Consider the following 19461-nt stretch of genomic DNA (forward strand, 5'->3'; position numbering starts at 1 on the left):
GAAACTGAATTATTCTCTCTTAGCCATTCTCATGGGAATGAGGAGGGGATGAATATGTTTATCCAAGTGCATTTGTGAGATAATTATCTCGGTTAACCCTTTCACAGAGTGGTGTGAGTTCACACCCTATGAGTTTGGTAGCCACAAGTATGGAGCCTTTATCTGCATAGAAGACTTTGGCAGTGAATTCTTCAATGGGCTGCTGCTTGGGAAGTGTCTGGAGCCCAGAATTTGTTTTCTGCAGGGTAAGATCTGATGCTGCTAGAAACACTCCTATTGTGCTTTATAGCAACTGTAATTTGATGCACATTGATGAGAGGGTTAAGAATAATCAGATATTTAATTGTTAGTGACTTATATCAACAGCTGTACAGTTGCATAAGATGTTGCCCCTGGAGACTGTTAGGCATTTAACCACACTCTGTGTTCTTAACTGAACAAGACTTTTATTAAAGATAATCTGTCCTATCCCAATTTTGTCCTGCATATGATGCATATCTGATATGGTGAAATTGAAATTGGTCATGCTGTTCAGTGCCTGAGACGTCTAGGGAACCTAAATTAATACTTTCCTTGTTCCTTTTCAGGAATATGGGCCAGTGCCTTTGCTGCCAATCTAGATGAAATCTGGGAAGAAGTGATTTCTTCAAAAGTTGGCTTTCTAGAATCTCTGAAAGATGCCATCAAAGCTATAGGTAAACAGTAGACAGAGATTGGGCTTTCCTTAGTCGTATGAAAGGGCCTTGAAAATAACTCCTCCATTCAAGGAAGTAACCTCTTCTCACAACATAAAAGAAGATAATTTAGGAGGGCCTTAACAGCACTGTCTACTGGTAGCCCATTTAGTTTAGATTATAGGAACATTATGTGTGGGATTGACAGTGGAGATGATAAAGGATAATACAGTTTCTAATACAAGAGATAATATAAGTTCTCCTTACCAGTATAATGAAGAAAAAGAGAAAATGGGCAGCACCACAACTTTCTGAAACTTCACAACAGCATCAGATTCTGGACATATTTACACTACAACTATTATGGAGTCAGAGGATTTGGCAATATCACAATTGTCCCCTGCAGCACTTGCAATATGTCTGATGTTTGTAGTTTAGATAAGTACTTATCTATGTCCCCTTCACCAGATGAAAACCATGCAGTGTTCAAAGTGGGGACATGGGTGGGCCCCACTTATACTAGAGATTTTAACTCTAGTATAAAGGTTGGAGCCAATTGTGTCTTGTTTTCTCAACATTCTATTGTAGGCAGGGGTGAAAGTAACTTAAAGGACTTACTGATACGCTTGAGTCCTGAGCAGGGGGCATGGCTTTGACCGGAAGGGGCAGGGCCTCAACCGGAAGAGGTGTGGCCTTTAGAGCCCCAGGATTTAAAGGGCCCAGTGCTCCAGATGTGGTAGTGGTGGCTGGGAGCCTTGGGCCCTTTAAATCACTGCGGGAGCTACCACCTGCAGAGGCGACTGGGAGCCCGAGGGCTCGGGGGCCCTTTAAATCACTGCCCGAGCCCCACTGCCAGAGCTCTGGGGTAGCAGTGGCGGCTAAGGGCTCTGGTGGTGATTTAAAGGGCCAGGTGCTCCCAGCCACCACTACCCGCAGCGGAGCCCCAGGCCCTTTAAATTGCTGAAGGAGTCCTGGTGGCTCCCGGCTGCTGCTGCTACCCCTGGCAGCGGGGTTTGGGCAGCGATTTAAAGGGCCTGCGGCTCTGCTGCGGTAGCCCCAGGCCCTTTAAATCATCTCCGGGGGAAGCTGGTCCAGTCCGGCGCACTAACTCTTACCAGTATGCTATACTGGACCATAACGGCTTTAAATTGCCTTTAAATTGCTGAAGCCCCTGGGGTCGCAGCGGTGGCCAGGGTCTCCGATGGTGATTTAAAGGGCCTGGGGCTCCCAGCTGCCACTATCGGCCGCCTCTGCTACCTGGGGGCTCTGGCAGCAGGGCTCTGGTGGCAATTTAAAGCCCCTGCTCCAGCTGCTGCCAGGAGCCCCAGACCCTTTAAATCACCGCCTAGGAAAGCTGGTCTGGTACAGCGCACTGGCTCTTGCCTGTATGCCGTACTGGACCATACCGACTTACTTTCACCTCTGATTGTCGGTGGAGGCTTAATAATACCAGTCATTTTTTAAAAATATTGCTTAAGGTGTTAGCTACATGAGCCCTGCTGAAGACAGTAGCAGTTGTGTTTAAAATCCCAGCTGTTGTAAGGGGAAATGTCAGTATAAAATGGCTGGCATCTTGAACTCGGGGTAAAATGGTCAGGGAATTGTGAAATTTGAGCTTGGATACAGAGATCTGAATTCTGATTTGTTTGTTTCTTTCTGCAGATGAGGCTCAAGGACGCCAGCCTCTGGACCCCTCACAATTAGAAAAGCGAATGGTCATGCCAGGTGGAGCCTTCTCACATTTATTTCAAGATGTATTTAAGTCCCGCTTCTCTGCTGGGGAAAACATTAACTTCATGCGTGGACTGTACCTTCACAGGGACTACGTCAATGCCAAGGAGTTTGTGGCCTGGAAAGGTGGGTAACAAGATTCTGTGTGAGAGAAACCAGGCTGTATGTCAGAGGAATTGGGGACAGTTAGGAAGAGAAAGATGACGAGTCAGTGACAATGCAAGTATGTGTTATCCAAGTACATACTGCTGTAAAGCTTATAAAATGGGCAAGATGCTGCTCGGAGCAAACCATTCAGTTGGCAGTATAGAAGGCTGCTCAAAATGCAGTTGTTGTCTAAAACAAGTTAAAAACATATTTTGTCTGCTGCCACTGGGGTTTGTGTAACCAGATCTCCATGAGTAAAATCACCAACACCACCAATGGAAACGCTGTTGGCCAAATGCAGTCTTCCTTTACAAACAGGCAACCACAATGACAGGGTTGTACTTGTGTATATGACAGCAGACTTGGGCTTATATACTTCAGAGCAAAACCATCCCAAATCCCTTTTGACTGTATTGGAAATTGCCATATAGGAAAGTTATCTCTCCCAGTAGGAAGGATGGGCTTGTGCTTACGGCACTGGATCAGGACTAAAGAGATCTGGGTTCTGTTTTGAGCTCTGCTACTGACGCTCTATGGGCAAGTCACTTAATCTCTCTTTCATACCTTAAAGGGGTGTTGTGATGATAGAATAGTTAATGCACGTGAGATGTTTGGTTCCTGTGGTGGTGGTTGCTTATAAGCTTTTCTGTGGTGCTCAGATATAGGTCTTTTTTTATTTGTCTTGTTTTGCTGAGTGTCCAGGGTGGAGGCAACTTAGTTTGATTTGGTGGTGGGTGGGTGTTGGGGTGTGGGAGTACAGTTAATGTAATTCCAGGGTATTTAAACATTTCTCCTTAGGGTCTCACATGGTTTTCACCTTTTCTCTGAAATTAGACTGACGTGTTTTGTGTACTTCAGTGACCAGTATGATTTTGGGGTCTTTCAGGCACTCACCAGGATGCCTTTCCCAACCAGCTAACTCCAATGGAACACAATCTGTACTTGGTAGATGGGGTTTTTTCTATCAATTCTCCATTTCCTTTGGTGCTTCAGCCAGAGAGAGATGTAGATGTCATCTTTTCATTCAACTACTCTTGGGAAGCTCCATTTGAGGTGAGAGACAAAACGGAGCAGAATTAGGCAAAGACATGTGTCTACTGCCTAGGACATAATGGATGAAATCAGAATGGTCAAATGCCCTATTTAGACATATCTCAATGACTGAGAGAATTATTACTGGGTATAATGCATTATACAACCTTTTGTCAAGTTTTGGGGCTTGCTGCAGAAATTACTGGGTGAAATTTTGTGGCCTGTTATGCAGGAGACCAGATTAGACCATGCAGGAGACCAGATTAGATTATCAGATTAGATCATATAGATAATCATATTAGATTATCATATTTATCCCTCTGGCTTTAAAATCTATGAATCTGTAGATAATTGGTTTGAATCCAAGATCAATTCAGTAGATTTCCAACTGTTGGCTGTTTGGTGATTTATCTGAAATAAATTGATGATCTCAGTCCAGTTCCTGATGGACAAATATCAGTCTAAAAATAACCATTTCCATATGAGATGAACCATTTTTTTCTATACTTACAATGCCATGTTAAATGAACATATGTACATTTAGAAATTTTACATGACCCTGCACATTCTGGGCTCTGAGGGCCTGGCCCTGTGACATAGATTTAAAAACACAAGGAAGAGAAGTTTCAAAGCAAATTTCTCATCCCTCAAACTGCCAGTGTGTGACACCAACAATCAAAATGTGTGACAAATGACCAAAATGTGGGACACAATAATACACAGATTAAATATATTATTAGATTGAATATATATATATAATATAAAAAGCATGTTTGAAGGATGTTTTCTCACTGTGTTACTTAAATAAAAAAAAAAAAAAAGAAAAATGGAAAAAATTAATTCTATTGCTTGCCATAAAAAAATCCTCTGGCATATGGATCATAAGCAGAGTTTGAACTCTGGATTTTCACATTCCCAGCACAAGCCTTTACTTGAGTTACAGGAATAATTGCTCTTCTCTGTGTGGAGCAGCCAGTACAGGGGGATGCGACATGACACACATTTTGCCAGTGGGTTGCCCAGCTGTTGGCTAGACAGCAATAGAATATTGGAGACTGGAATCCTGGGTTCTGTCCCTGGCTTTGGGAGGGGGCTATTTTTTAGTGGTTAGAGATAGGAATAGCCAAATCAAACAGCTACATTGTTATCATTGATGATAACATTTATATTACAATAGTACCTGGAGGCTGAGGTTGAAGTCCCACTGTGTTAAGCCCTATGTAGACATATACTCTTTTGAGCTCTTCTGTAAATCTGGCCATGAGGTCAGAATGGGAACTTTGGAGTGCTGTGCACTTGAAAAATCTCATCTTTATTTAGATGCCTAAATGGGAGCTGAGCACTTTTGAATATCTGGCACCACCTGATTTTTAGATCTTATCCAGTAAAGAAAATAACTTTACTTTTGTCTTCTGAGTTCAGGTGCTGCATCAGGCTCAGAAGTATTGTGAAGAACGGGAAATCCCCTTTCCACACATTGTTGTGAGTGAGACAGATAAGCAGAAGCCCAAGGAGTGTTATATGTTCATGGATCCTCAGAATCCAAAAGTTCCCATAGTGCTTCACTTTCCATTGGTGAACAACACATTCCAGAAATACAAGGCACCAGGTAAGGAAGTATGTAGGAGAGGTTCAATTATACAAGGTGCTGAGAATTTTTCGCCCCATAGTCGGGAGTTGCTTAGGGCTCAATCCTGTAAGGTGCTAAGAACCTAAGGCTTACTTACCTAAGGTTTACTTCTTGCATACCTAAGGCTTGCATACTGCATATGTACTGCAGCATAACTACATCACTGAGGGGTGTGAAAAATCCACCCCCGTGGGTGATATAGTTATACCGACCTTAACCCCCATGTGGACTGTGCTATGTGGGTGGAAGAGCTTCTCCCACTGACATAGCTTATAGAGGTGGGAGAGCTCTCTCCTGTCAGCTTAGAACATCTTCCCCAGACATGCTTCAGCAATGCAGCTGCAAATTTGTAGTGTAAACCTGCCCTACAAGAAGAATCATTGGGAGCAGTAACTATATATTGGACATTGGCCACCAAAATATCCATCTTCAATATCTCAAGAAAATATGATACATATGCTACTTAAAGTGATTAAATATTTATATTATTAAATGCACAAATATGAAGGTTGTGCGTTCCCTACTCTAGCTGGTGGAACAGACCATCTGTTTAAAACTGTTTTAATGTATTCAAATATTCCAAAGTAGTTTTTGTTATATAGAGTGTATTTGTTCAGGTGTACTGTTAGTCCAGTTTTCAGTAGCCCTCTTTACTCCATTACCAGAGTGTCTCGGTTGCTTGGGGTTGGAGCTTCTGTCATAGCTTTGGCCTCATTTTTAAAATGTTGTAGTCTGTTTAAGCTGAAATTTTGTATTAGGATAATGACTGTGGGCCCTGAGGTGTTTGGTTTTATGAACAGTAACAACATTGGCATATGGAATTGTATTGTCCAAAGGTTTGAATGCAAAGCTGAAGAGTACTGGGGATAAGGGACTCTGGGTTCCCCTCTGTAGCTGAAAAAGTTATGAATTAAAATCATTCACACTGCCTGTGAGATAGGAACCAAGTATAGGGCTTGAAAATCACACTTGGTTAAAGTGCTTCAAACACACCTATTTCACCTTGTCAGGAACCTTACCTGCACCCAGTGGCAGGACAAAAGAGCCATCTGCAGAGTCGATGGAGCCGACGATCGGTCGGTCGATCGGTCAGTCGATCGATCGGTCGGTCGGTCGAACATCAACTTGTGGGTAGGTTTATGATAAACCATGATGGTAGCACCTCCTTCTGCTCCTGCACAAACATGGGAGTATCTTTTTAAGGGGATCTGTGAAGACTGTTATTGGCTGATTTTCTGTCTGCAGGAGTTGAGCGTGAGACGGAAGATGAGAAATCCTTTGGCAACTTTCCTGTTGAAGGAGAAAAATCTCCTTATCATTCTATGAACTTCACATATCAACCCAATGAATTTGATAGGCTGCTGGAATTAAGCTGCTACAATATTATGAACAACAAGGACGCTATTTTAAAAGCCCTTGATTTGGGCATGAAAAGAAGGGTACTCAAGAATGCCAAAAGGAAATAAGATGCAGCCTTGTATTTAGGATATTGACTGGTTGCAGGGCATTGAATACACGAAAGCTTCAGACAGGAACACCAAAGGACTAAGATATCTGCAAATGACCAACACAGCTGATAACTTAACTATGTTTCATAGCTTCTCCAAATATAGTATGTATCAGCTGGACTTCACTTCTGGGTGAAGTGTATGAATGGAGCTTTAATAATAGCATTAAAATATTTGTGTATGAGCATGTCTGTATGTTCTTACTGAGCTCTTGTGTTCCTGTGCAATGTGTGAACCAATGGGATTAAGCCAGTGATGCTTTTCCATTGATAAATATGTAATGCTGGTAAACTAATCTCCAGAATCCCTATCCTTCAGGGGAAAGAGGGTTTTGCTCCATATTCAGTACCTGTCAGTATGGCATCAAGAAGTGCAGACAGTTGATAGTAAGGGTGTGAGCTTTCTTCAGAGCTCTGCATTGTTTAGCTTTAGAGTTTTTTCCTTTGAAAACATGTTTTAGTGGGTGGTAAAAAATGTACTTACTTCACCTGCTTTTCCTATCTCCAGAAACCATAAATATAGATTAGTGTTCTGAATTGGAGATGCGGCAGATTCAGAAAATATCTGAGCTTTGGGTAAATTCTGGATCCATACTCCACAGTTCTGGCCCCTCTTTAATCTGAATTCATTTAATCTCATCTAATTATTTTGAGATCACTAAACCTAGTAATTTGTACAACTGATTATCCCCGGAGTGTTCTGAATATAAAGGCAAACAGAGAGCGTTGGTTAACAATAGCAGTCCAGCTGTGGTTAAGTTTGAAATAGCCATTCCATTCTAAGAGCAGATCTAGCTTGCCTCTTTCTCAAAAATGTTCCTTGTGGGATAAAATTTGGCTTATTTGTCTTCAGGCTGAAGGTGATTGTTGTTGTTGTGGAAATCTTAAGTAAATCTGAGCTGTTTTTGTATTGTCTCAATGCTGACAGACAAAGATACCAGCTGCTTTTGCAGTTGGGTACTTGTAGCTTAAAACCATTTTTTTGTGTTAAAATGTAAAAATTTGCATCTCTATTGCTTCTACTGAGAAATGTGGCTTAATAAAATAAAATATTTAATTAAAAGTAATTAAGTTCTAATTGATTAAAACTATATATTTGCATACAGTGTACTTTAATTTTCCTCAATGAAATAAATATGTAAGGGATGTGGCCATCTGAGATCCACGTGCACAAATTGCATGTATCAAAATAATACGTAGAATTTACTTTGAGGCTGGTCTTATAGATGATCCATGTGCACTAGTGAGTTGGGGCTTGGCTACACTTGCAGATGTAGAGCGCTGGGACTTAAACCAGCCTTCGGAGACCGCGGCAGGGTGGATAGCAGCAGTCTGCTCTAATATCACAGCAGGTGCCTCTCGGCATCAGCAATTATTGTCCTTGCTTCCTAAAAAGTGAGAGAACACAAATGTAACTTGGTTGTGATGTAGAGGTGAAAATAAGCTGGTACGGTATTGTATGGTGTACCGGCAAGAGCTGGTACTCTGTGCTGGACCAGACCGGCTTCCCCAGGCTGGCTATTTAAAGGGTCTGGGGCTCTTGGCAGCGGCCAGAGCTCCTGGCCCTTTAAATCACCACTGGAGCCCAGTTGCTGGAGCCCTGGGGTAGTGACGGCAGCCCAGGGCTCTGGCGGTGATTTAAAGGGCCAGTGGATGTAAAGCCCCCGGGGCTCCTGGGTGCTGCCGCTACCCTGGGGCTCGGGGCTCTGGTGGAGATTTAAAGGGCCTGGGGTAGCAGCGGGAGCTCCTGGGGCTCTGTTGGCAATTTAAAGGGCCTGAGGCTGTAAAGGCTACGCCTCTTCTGGTTGAGGCCCTGCCCCCTGCTCAGGACTCCGGCGTACCAGTAAGTCCTTTAAGTTACTTTTACCCACGTTGTGATGTAGCCTTAGAAGTAATACAGTGACAGGGGAATGTAGTTCAGTGATATAAAGCATATTAGCCATCTGAAAACCAGGGATCCTTGTCTAGCACAAGATGACATTTGTGTCAGCCAACCAGAGTGCCCAGTGTCAGTGTCACTCAAACCCTTTCTCTTGTGTGACTTGCATCCTAACTTACAATACATGTATTCACATAATTATATTGCAATTCCCTAGCTGAACTCAGGTGGCCCTGCCTTAAAAGGATGCTGTCAACTATAATTTTTTAAAGTATTTAAAAAAAAATCCAGTTTCTAATAGGGCACCTTTTAAATAGGATGTCTTGCTTTTGCTTAAAAAATTGAATACGTTACAAAGGGTTTCTTTCTGTTTCTTTGACATTTAAAAAGGTTTTTTTCAGCCAGGGAGAAATTGACTATGCAGGAGAAAGAGTGAAACTGACTGTATGTATGCACAGCTCCCACAACACATCTTTCAAGATCCATGGGTCCTACAGATGCTTATCACAACATTTAGTGTACCTCATCCAGTGCACTAAATGCCCCAGTAACAAGAAACCAGACAAGCACTATGCTCTCGAGTGAACTCGCACAGGAAAATGATACAAGACAAAAACAGCATATCACCTGTGGGTGATCACTTTGTATAGCTGAGATATCAGTCCTCATCCTCAAAGGAAACCTGCACAGCACTTTCAAAAGATGAGCCTAAAACACTAAAAATCGTGGTTTTAATAAAGACACTGGATTTATGTCTCCTTACAACAGCATTGTAACCCTCTAACTCCACTTTTTGTCCTATGACTACTGAATGTGATAAAACTTTGCACTGAATGATTCCTTAGAATATGTGCTAACTACTTATGCTAAACTATCTGTTCAATCTTGTATTTAGCTGTACCTTTCCTAGACCCGAGGAAGAGCTCTGTGTCGCTTGAAAGCTTGTGTCTCCACCAGAAGTTGGTCCAATAAAAGATATTACCTCCCCCACCTTGTCTCTCTAAAATCCTGGGACTGACACTGCTATAATAGCAGTGCATGTACATAGCGTGCTGTCACACAGTACACTAAAAATCAGAGAAATATTTTCTTCACTAACTTCCTTTTTTTTTACTACCTTTGGGTGTTACTGGTAACTACTGTAGGTATATATTATTTTGAGGCAGAAATATGACTTTTCAAGTTGATGGGGTATCTAATTAAATTTTGTTTCCTTCCCATTCAAATACATAACTAAGATTAAAGAAGCAAATAACCAACCATACACTCTGTATATTGAATTAAACAAATATTCACATAGTATTTGCCTAGAATGAAGCAGGTCTCCCATCTGATTCTGGTGAGGTAGATGATAGTGGGTGTATCAATGTGTGGGAAGCAGTGTCACCTTATTGTATACAGAGTACTATACGGACAAAGCGTAGCATACCTTCTGGCTTCTTCAAACTGACACCTCTTTATAATTCATGATACTTTACTCTGGCTTAAGACATAAGAATGTGATAAACACAGACTAGATGTCATTCACTCCAATAATATGCACAGTATGTCTCTTCTCTTACATTCTTGGCTACAATAGGACCTCCTTAATATTTGGCCTATAATTATATGTTAGCCCTGGTCTACACTACGAGTTTAGGCCGGATTTAGCAGCGTTAGATTGGTTTAGCCCTGCAACCGTCCACACTATGAAGCCATTTTTTCCAACTTTAAGGGCTATTAAAACCAGTTTCTATACTCCTCCCCGACGAGTGGATGAGCACTGAAATCAACCTTGCTGGGTCCAATTTGGGGTAGCGTGGACGCAATTCAATGGTATTGTGCTCCGGGAGCTATCCCAGAGTGCTCCATTGTGACTGCTCTGGACAGCACTCAACTGAGGTGCACTGGCCAGGTAGACAGAAAAAGCCCAATGGACTTTTGAATTTCATTTCCTGTTTGGCCAGCGTGGTGAGCTGATCAACACAGGTGACCATTCAGAGCTCATCAGCAGAGGTGACCATGCAGTCCCAGAATCTCAAAAGAGCTCCAGCATGGACTGAACGGGAGGTACTGGATCTGATCGCTGTTTGGGGAGACGAATCCATGCTATCAAACTCCATTCGAAAAGATGAAATGCCAAAATATTTGAAAAAATCTCCAAGGGCATGAAGGACAGAGGCTACAACAGGGACCCGCAGCAGTGCCATGTGAAACTTAAGGAGCTCAGGCAAGCCTACCAGAGAGGCAAATGGCCGCTCCAGGTCAGAGCCCCAGACATGCTGCTTCTGTGATGAGCTGCATGCCATTCTAGGGGGTGCCCCTAGAACTACCCCAACCCTGTGCATGGACTCCATCAATGGACTCTCATGCAACAGGGATGCAGATTCTGGGGACGAGGAAGAGGAGGAGGAGGAGGTTGAAGCACAGCAAGCAAGCGGAGAAACCATTTTCCCTGACAGCCAGTAACTGTTGTTCACCCTGGATGTAGTACCCTCCCAACCCACTGAAGGCAGGCTCCCGGACCTAGAAGGCGGAGAAGGGACCTCTGGTGAGTGTATCTTTGTAAATATAATACACGGTTTAAAAGCAAGCATGTTTAATGATTAATTTTCCCTCAAGACTTGGGATGCATTTGCGGCCAGTACAGCTACTGGAAAAGTCTGTTAATGTGTCTGAGGACAGAGTGGAAATCCTCCAGGGACATCTCAGTGAAGCTCTCCTGGATGTACTCCCAAAGCCTTTGCAAAAGGTTTCTGGGGAGGGCAGCCTTATTCCGTCCTCCATGGTAGGACACTTTACCATGGCAGGCCAGCAGCACGTAATCTGGAATCATTGCATAACAAAGCATGGCAGCGTATGGTCCTGGTGTTTGCTGGCATTCAAGCAACATCTGTTCTTTATCTCTCTGTGTTTATCCTCAGGAGAGTGATATCATTCATGGTCACCTGGTAGAAATAGGGGAATGTTATTAAGGGGATATTCAGAGGTGGCCATTCCTGCTGGGCTGTTTGCCTGTGGCTGAACAGAAATCATCCCCGCTGTTAGCCACGCGGTTGGGGGACGGGTGAAGTGATCATGCCAGAGAATTAATTGTGTGTGTGTGTGTGTGTGTGTGGTTAGTTGGGTTTGTGCTGCACGTTAACCCGAAAACCACAGCCCATCCTTTTAAATGGCCAACCCATTTTAAAGGACCAACCCAATGGGTGCTTGGTATGTGAAATGAGGGTCCTGCTGTTTGAAGCCATTCCCACATGTTAGGAAGGTTCTCTAAAATGTCTCTCTTTAAATACTACTCTCCCTTTTTTTCCCTACCACAGCTGCAAATTTTTTATCGCTCCGTGTATCATCTCCATCCCAGAGACTATCAAAGATTAGAAGCCAGAAAAATTGCACTCGCAATGAAATGTTCTCTGAGCTCATGCAGGCCTCCCATGCTGAAAGAGCCCAGCACAGTGTGTTGAGGGAGACAATGTCAGAGTCCAGGAAAGCACAGGACGAGCACGAGGACAGGAGGCAGGATGCAATGCTGAGGCTACTGGAGGATCAAACTGATATGCTCTGGCGTACGGTTGAGGTGTAGGAAAGGCGGCAGGAGCACAGTCCGCTGCTGCAGCCCCTGTGTAACCAACTGCCCTCCTCCCCAAATTCCATAGTCTCCTCATCCAGATGCCCAAGAACACAGTGGGGGGCCTCTGGGAACCCAACCACTCCACCCCAGAAGACTGCCCAAGCAACAGAAAGCTGGCATTCAATAAGTTTTGAAGTGCAGTGTGGCCTTGTCCTTCCATCCACCCCTCCTCCACCATCCCACCCGGTGTTTCCCTTCTCCCCCACCCCTCCTAGGTTACCTTGGCAGTTATTCCCACATTTGTGTGACGAATTAATAAAGAATGCATGAATTTGAAACAACAATGACTTTATTGCCTCTGCAAGCGGTGATCAAAGTGGGGAGGGGAGGTCACTTGGCTTACAGGGAAGTAGAGTGAAACAAGAGGGGGAGGGTTTTAATCAAGGAGAAACAAACAGAACTGTGACACCGTAGCCTGGCCAGTCATGAAACTGGTTTTCAAAGCTGCTCTGATGCGCAGCAACCCCTGCTGTGCTCTTCTAACCGCCCTGGTGTCTGGCTGCATGTAATCAGCAGCCAGGCAATTTGCCTCAACCTCCCACCCCGCCATAAACGTCTCCCCCTTACTCTCACAGAGATTGTGGAGTGCACAGCAAGCGGTAATAATGATGGGAATATTGGTTTTGCTGAGGTCTAACCGAATCAGTAAACTGCGCCAGCGCGCTTTTAAATGTCCAAATGCACATTCTACCACCATTCTGCACTTGCTCAGCCTATAGTTGAACAGCTCCTGACTACTGTCCAGGGTGCCTGTGTATGGCTTCATGATCCACGGCATTAAGGGGTAGGCTGGGTTCCCAAGGATAACTATAAGCATTTCAACATCCCCAATGGTTATTTTCTGGTCTAAGTCCCTTGCTGCAGCCGTTCCCATGGACCAGAGTTCCTAAAAATGTGAGCGTCATGTACCTTTCCCGGCCATCCCACGTTGATGTTGGTGAAACGTCCCTTGTGATCCATTGAAAAATACCCCTTGTGGTTTATGTACTGGCTGCCTTGGTGGTCCGGTCCCAAGATAGGGATATGCATTCCGTCTATCACCCCACCACAGTTAGGGAATCCCATTGCAGTAAAGCCATCCACTATGACCTGCACATTTCCCAGAGTCACTACCTTTGATATCAGCAGCTCAGTGATAGCATTGCCTACTTGGATCACAGCAGCCCCCACAGTAGATTTGCCCACTCCAAATTGATTCCCTACTGACTGGTAGGTGTCTGGCGTTGCAAGCTTCCAGAGGGCTATCGCCACTCACTTCTCAAGTGTGAGGGCTGCTCTCATCTTGGTATTCTTGTGCTTCAGGGCAGGGGAAAGCAAGTCATAAAGTTCCATGAAAGTGCCCTTATGCATGCAAAAGTTTCACCGCCATTGCAACACTATGCAGTTCTACCAGTCTGTGTTTGTTTCCCGGCGCCCAGAATCGGTCATTCTATGGCATGAGCCTGCCCCCTTGCCACCAGGATGACCAAATTGCTGGGCCCTGTAGTTTGAGAGAAGTTTGTGTCCATGTCCTCATCACTCTCCTCACCGCGCTGCCTTCGCCTACTCACCTGCTTTTGCAGGTTCTGGTTCTGCATATACTGCTGGATAATGTGCTTGGTGTTTAGAATGGTCATAACTGCCATGTTGATCCAACGTCAGCAGGAGAGCAGAGTGGCAGTGGAAGCGGCGGGTGGTTGACAATGCTGACCGCAATATGGCACCCGCATGGAAAAAAGCGCAAAACAATTGTCGGCCGTTGCTTTCATGGAGGGAGGAGCAAAGGGTAGGCTGGCAGAAGACAGTGCAGTACAACTGTTAGCTGTCATCATCTCCTGGGTGCTTGCCAGCAGACAGTGCAGTACGACTGCCAGCTGTCATCGTCTCCTGGGTGCTCACAGTGCTGTTGGCTGGGAGAGCAGCCTGAGGCTGAATGGCCTCCTCAAGGATTGAACTCACAACCCTGGGTTTAGCAGGCCAACGCTCAAACCACTGAGCTATCCCTCTGCCATTATTCCAGGTAGGACTGAATCTCCATTAGACAAAACTTAAAGAAGAGAATGACCTGAGTCACTCCCATTTATGTTCAGACGCCCCTGACAGATCTCACCAAGGTCTGCCAGGAGCACCCATGTCTTCCCAGGCGCCCTGACCGACCTCACCGAGGCCGGCCAAGAGCACCCAAGAGATGATGAGGATGGCTACCAGTCGTGGATGGTCTGCTGCCACAAGGCCATGAGCTGCTGCTGTGTAGCAACGCAGTCCCATGTCTGCCAGCACCCAGGACACCAACGGTGATGGTGAGCTGAATGGGCTCCATGCTTGCTGTGGTATGGCGTCTGCCTGGGTAACCCAGGAAAAAAGGCGCAAAACGATTGTCTGCCATTGCTTTCACGGAGGGAGGGAGGGGAGGGGGCCTGACGACGTACCCAGAACCACCCGTGACAATGTTTTTTGCCCCATCAGGCATTGGGATTTCAACCCAGAATTCCAATGGGCGGCGGAGACTGCGGGAACCGTGGGATAGCTACCCACAGTGCAACGGTCCAGAAGTTGACGCTAGCCTCAGTACTGTGGACGCACTCCACCAACTTAATGGTCTTAAGTGGGGACACACACAATCGACTGTATAAAATCGCTTTCTAAAAAATCGACTTCTATAAATTTGACCTAATTTCATAGTGTAGACATACCCTTAATGTGCTCAACCGAAAATTATCTAATCTGCAATTCATGTTCTCAGAGGGTGGTAACTATATTTTGTCTATAGGGGTTAAGTGAGGGGAGAGAAATATTTTTATAACCTAAATCCTTTTTGATGTTAGGCACCGTCATTTAAGATAGCATGTCAGTTAATTAAATTAACAAATACGTTATTTAGTATCTTCAAAACAATAATCCTAATTCTACAGAAGCAATACACTCTCCCAGATGCATGTTACTTGCGTTCACTCTCCTGTCTCTGCGTTCCTGGGGTGATACATCTTAGCTAGCAGGTTCTGCCTGTGAAGTAGGAGTACTTACTATGAAACTGTAAATACATTTCTCCCGAAAATAAGAATAACAGATCCCTACTCTTCAATGTGCATTCCCATGATGGAACTTAAAATTCTGAGCCCTTAAACTGCTTTGCTAGTGCACCTACCCCCTGGTGAGTAAGGATCAATTGTTATCCTTTGCCTCAACTATCAGCTGCTTCATTTCCAGCAAAGAATCAACAGAAAACAAATCATCTCTGCTTCTGTGGAGCAAGAGAGTTCCTTCCAGATATGTAGGCCCAGATTTTCAAAAGTGACCAGAGATTTTGGGTGCCCAATTTGAGACACTTTAAAGGGCCCTGATTGATGTCAACAGGACAGACAGATTTACTGAAGTGCTTTTCTGGGTAGGGATTGTTAAGCGTGTGGCTCAAGTGTTTTCCTGAATCAGGACCAAAATGCTGAGCACGCATCCTCTGAAAATAGGGTTGCCAGGTGTCTGGTTTTTAACTGGAAAGTTTGGTTGAAAGAGGACCTGTACAGTGTCCGGTCAGAAGTATTGACTGGACACACAAAGTCTGGTTACTGCCTGCAGGAGCCCCAGAATGGGGGGACCCAAAGCAGTGCCCACTTCAGCATGTGTGACCGCAGCGGAGCACTTGCAGAGAGCTGGGGGAGCATGGCTGTGAGCCAGGAAGGTGCCAATCCACGCCGCTGGATTGTGTTTGGATTGCATCCTATTTTCCACCCTTGTCTCTGCTCCTCAGCTCTGCCCTCTGCCCCCATCCGCTGCAGAATCAGTGCGGGGAGGAAAGGGCATTTCTTCCAGTCTGCCCTGGTTCAGACAGACAGACTGACAACCCCTCCCGCCCTCCCCATGATGGCTGACTGCAAACACCACCACCAGCCTGGTTCAACTCATGCCAGCCCCTTCTCAGTCAAGGCCGACTCCTACCTGCATCTCGTAGGCAGCCTCCACTTCAGCTCCCAGCCCAGCTCTGCAGGTGGCAGGTGAATCCTGGGGGAAAGGAGGAGCGAGCGAGTAGTGGGGCTGGGGGCTGGACTGTCTGATTTTAAGAAATTGGAAAGTTGGGAACCCTGTCTGAAAATTAGGTCCTTAGTTATTTCAAGTTAGGCACCTAGAATCACTATTTACTTCTGAAAACATAGGCTATAATTCTTTCCTCCACAGGTAAATATGGTAGGAAATTCAAGGCCATCTGGGACTTCAGCGTGTGACATTTTGTACCCACTCAGAACTTTATGGTGACAATGGTGACAGAATTCGTGTGCCTTCTGCTCTAGAAGTACAGCGTTAACTATACGAGGTAAGGGCGATGCTGTTCGCAGTAAAGGACCTGTAAGACACAACTGAGTAGTTTTGATTCTGGCCAGTGGTAGTATTCTAGATCTGTACCTGGGAGAGGGTAGCAGTCTAGGAATGATTCTGAGAAAAACCCTCCTAAACTTAGATTTGCTCAGAATTGGAACCAGAATCTTTTAAGTAGTTTCCCAGCCCTGACAAATCTTTCTGTAATTCTAGCCTGAATTTTGCGTTTGTAATATAGTGTGAAACCAGGCAAATTTTGCATTGTTTTGGGTTTCACTGAGAGCATTTCAACAGGCTTAGTTACAAATACGTACTAGAAATAATAATTGAGAAGTGTCTGAAGTGTTGTTGTAGCCATGTTGGTCCCAGGATAGTAAAGAGACAAGGTGGGTGAGGGAATATCTTTTATTGGACCAAGCTTGTCTGTCTCACCAACAGAAGTTGGTCCACTAAAAGGCATTACCTCATCTACCTTGTCTCTCCAATAAGTGAGAAAAACAGTCATAGGCTGCAGCAAGCACAATGGATTATTATATGTATTAATTATTGGGCAAAGCAGTGTGAAGTAGTAGTCCATTATTATAGCTGTATTTTTAGAACATTTCAAGATGTGTGCAGAGCAAAAGAGGTACTCCTTTTTGTTGAATGAGTGCATTAAAGAAATGAACAATAAAATATGTAACCGTAACTAGGAAAACTTTTTTTTTAAAGTAGAGAGGGGACAGCAGGGCTCAATTGCAGATTTTGGGAGCCTTCAATCTAGTTAATCTTTATTTTGTCTCTCTCCTCGTCCCCCTACACATTTCTTTCACACAGCAGCAGATCACTTGGTTCTATCTTAGTATTAGGTTTCTGGCAAATTGGGACTCCATCTCCTTAGTTGTGGGTTTCAAAAGCCAAATATGGGGCTCAGATACCCCTCAAACAATTCAGAAAACTAACTAAAAGGACCTCAAGAAGGACAGAGGAACTTAAACCTAGGGACTGGAATAATTTGGCTAAGCTCAACCTGGAGATTGGCTCTGTAACAGACATAATTTGGATTCATGCTATGATGCAAGAGTTCTTGATAAAAGAATATGCTAAATTTCATGAATACAAGTCAATATGACACTTGTGGATCTGATGCTGACTGAAAGCATCTTAACATTTGCTTCTCTTATTAATTCTGGGGAGCTAAAAAATCATTGTAGTTGGATAGGTTTCAGAGTAGCAGCCGTGTTAGTCTGTATCCGTAAAAAGAAAAGGAGTACTTGTGGCACCTTAGAGACTAACCAATTTATTAGAGCATAAGCTTTCATGAGCTACAGCTCACCTCATCGGATGGATAGTTATTTTCACATAGATGGCTTGGAGACAGCTTGATCCTAACCTATCAGCATCAAATGAAAGAACAAGTTAAATGGATGTCTCAAAGGTGTGTGTTAGCACATTTTAGGCAAACATCAACAGACCTTTTAACTTATTAATTTTAGGAGAACGGCTTTGCTTGGCTTGGGTTCGAGAATATGGGTGGAAATATGAACTGATTATGATGATGATTGACTGGTTAAGGTCACTTTCTGACACCGCCTGTGCAAGGAATTATGGCTGGCCTGAAGCAATATGTCCCTCAGATGTGATCTCATAAGGTAGAACGACCAAGACTGGTTGGTGTATGGATGGGAGATTTCCAAGCAAAACACAGCTGCTGCAAGATGGTGGAGTTTGGTGATTCTAAAGTTAGCATGGCTGCTGTATACTCTGTACGTGTGGTATTGACACTATCCCAAAAGGCAAGCTAATGAAATGGTAGTGTTGCTCTGATGTATAGTATATCCTATGACTGAGATGCCCTCTACCCCTACAGGGTATAATTCTTGTGAGTGTTTGTAAGGTTCAGAGTGGATGATGATGATAGTACGTAGCACTTACAAAACGATTTCCAGTTGTAGTTCTCAAGATTTTTTTTAAAGGTGGGTAAGCATTATTATCCCCATTTTATAAATGAGCTAGCCAGTCTCTTTTTCTACAAACGTAGATTTACTCTAAGAAAACATTTTGATTCTAGTCTTTGGGACTTTGTATTGTATACAACTTTCCTACAAATTACATCCCAAAGTTAACTAATGCAGTTAGAAAAGGATTACTTGTGGCACCTTAGAGACTAACCAATTTATTTGAGCATGAGCTTTCGTGAGCTACAGCTCACTTCATCAGATGTTTACCGTGGAAACTGCAGCAGACTTTATATACACACAGAAATCATGAAACAATACCTCCTCCCACCCCACTGTCCTGCTGGTAATAGCTTATCTAAAGTGATCAACAGGTGGGCCATTTCCAGCACAAATCCAGACTCCAGCGAGAAACTGCTGAATTGGAATTCATTTGCAAATTGGATACTATTAATTTAGGCTTAAATAGAGACTGGGAGTGGCTAAGTCATTATGCAAGGTAGCCTGTTTCCTCTTGTTTTTTCCTACCCCCCCCCCCAGATGTTCTGGTTTAACTTGGATTTAAACCTGGAGAATGGTCAGTTTAGATGAGCTATTACCAGCAGGAGAGTGAGTTTGTGTGTGTATGGGGGTGGGGGGGATGTGAGAAAACCTTGATACCTGGATTTGTGCTGGAAATGGCCCACCTGTTGATCACTTTAGATAAGCTATTACCAGCAGGACAGTGGGGTGGGAGGAGGTATTGTTTCATGATTTCTGTGTGTATATAAAGTCTGCTGCAGTTTCCACGGTAAACATCTGATGAAGTGAGCTGTAGCTCACGAAAGCTCATGCTCAAATAAATTGGTTAGTCTCTAAGGTGCCACAAGTAATCCTTTTCTTTTTGCGAATACAGACTAACACGGCTGTTCCTCTGAAACCTGTCATAATGCAGTTAGTTTCTTCCTGTGCTGCTATTTTTTAACTCAGAGGCATAGGACACACACAATGTCATCTGAAAGCAGATGTTTCAAAGAGCTGTGAGTCA

The 19461-nt window shown here is 44.1% G+C and overlaps 2 protein-coding genes across 2 annotated transcripts in view; both read left to right on the plus strand.

Annotated features, from left to right (window-relative positions):
* LOC140913608 (cytosolic phospholipase A2 zeta) overlaps positions 1–6680 on the plus strand; it is a 40919-nt gene extending 34239 nt beyond the window's left edge. Inside the window, exons 15-20 of the mRNA XM_073350335.1 lie at positions 108–245; positions 588–695; positions 2337–2531; positions 3439–3605; positions 5007–5193; positions 6460–6680. Coding sequence (XP_073206436.1) covers positions 108–245; positions 588–695; positions 2337–2531; positions 3439–3605; positions 5007–5193; positions 6460–6680 — 1016 coding nt within the window. The remainder of the gene's footprint in view (positions 1–107; positions 246–587; positions 696–2336; positions 2532–3438; positions 3606–5006; positions 5194–6459) is intronic.
* Positions 6681–16504: 9824 nt separating this feature from the next.
* Positions 16505–19461, plus strand: part of LOC140913609 (cytosolic phospholipase A2 epsilon) — an 88121-nt gene continuing 85164 nt past the window's right edge. Inside the window, exon 1 of the mRNA XM_073350336.2 lies at positions 16505–16527. Coding sequence (XP_073206437.2) covers positions 16505–16527 — 23 coding nt within the window. The remainder of the gene's footprint in view (positions 16528–19461) is intronic.

The sequence above is a fragment of the Lepidochelys kempii genome, chromosome 6 (genome assembly GCF_965140285.1).
Source record: "Lepidochelys kempii isolate rLepKem1 chromosome 6, rLepKem1.hap1, whole genome shotgun sequence".
Taxonomy (NCBI): domain Eukaryota; kingdom Metazoa; phylum Chordata; order Testudines; family Cheloniidae; genus Lepidochelys; species Lepidochelys kempii.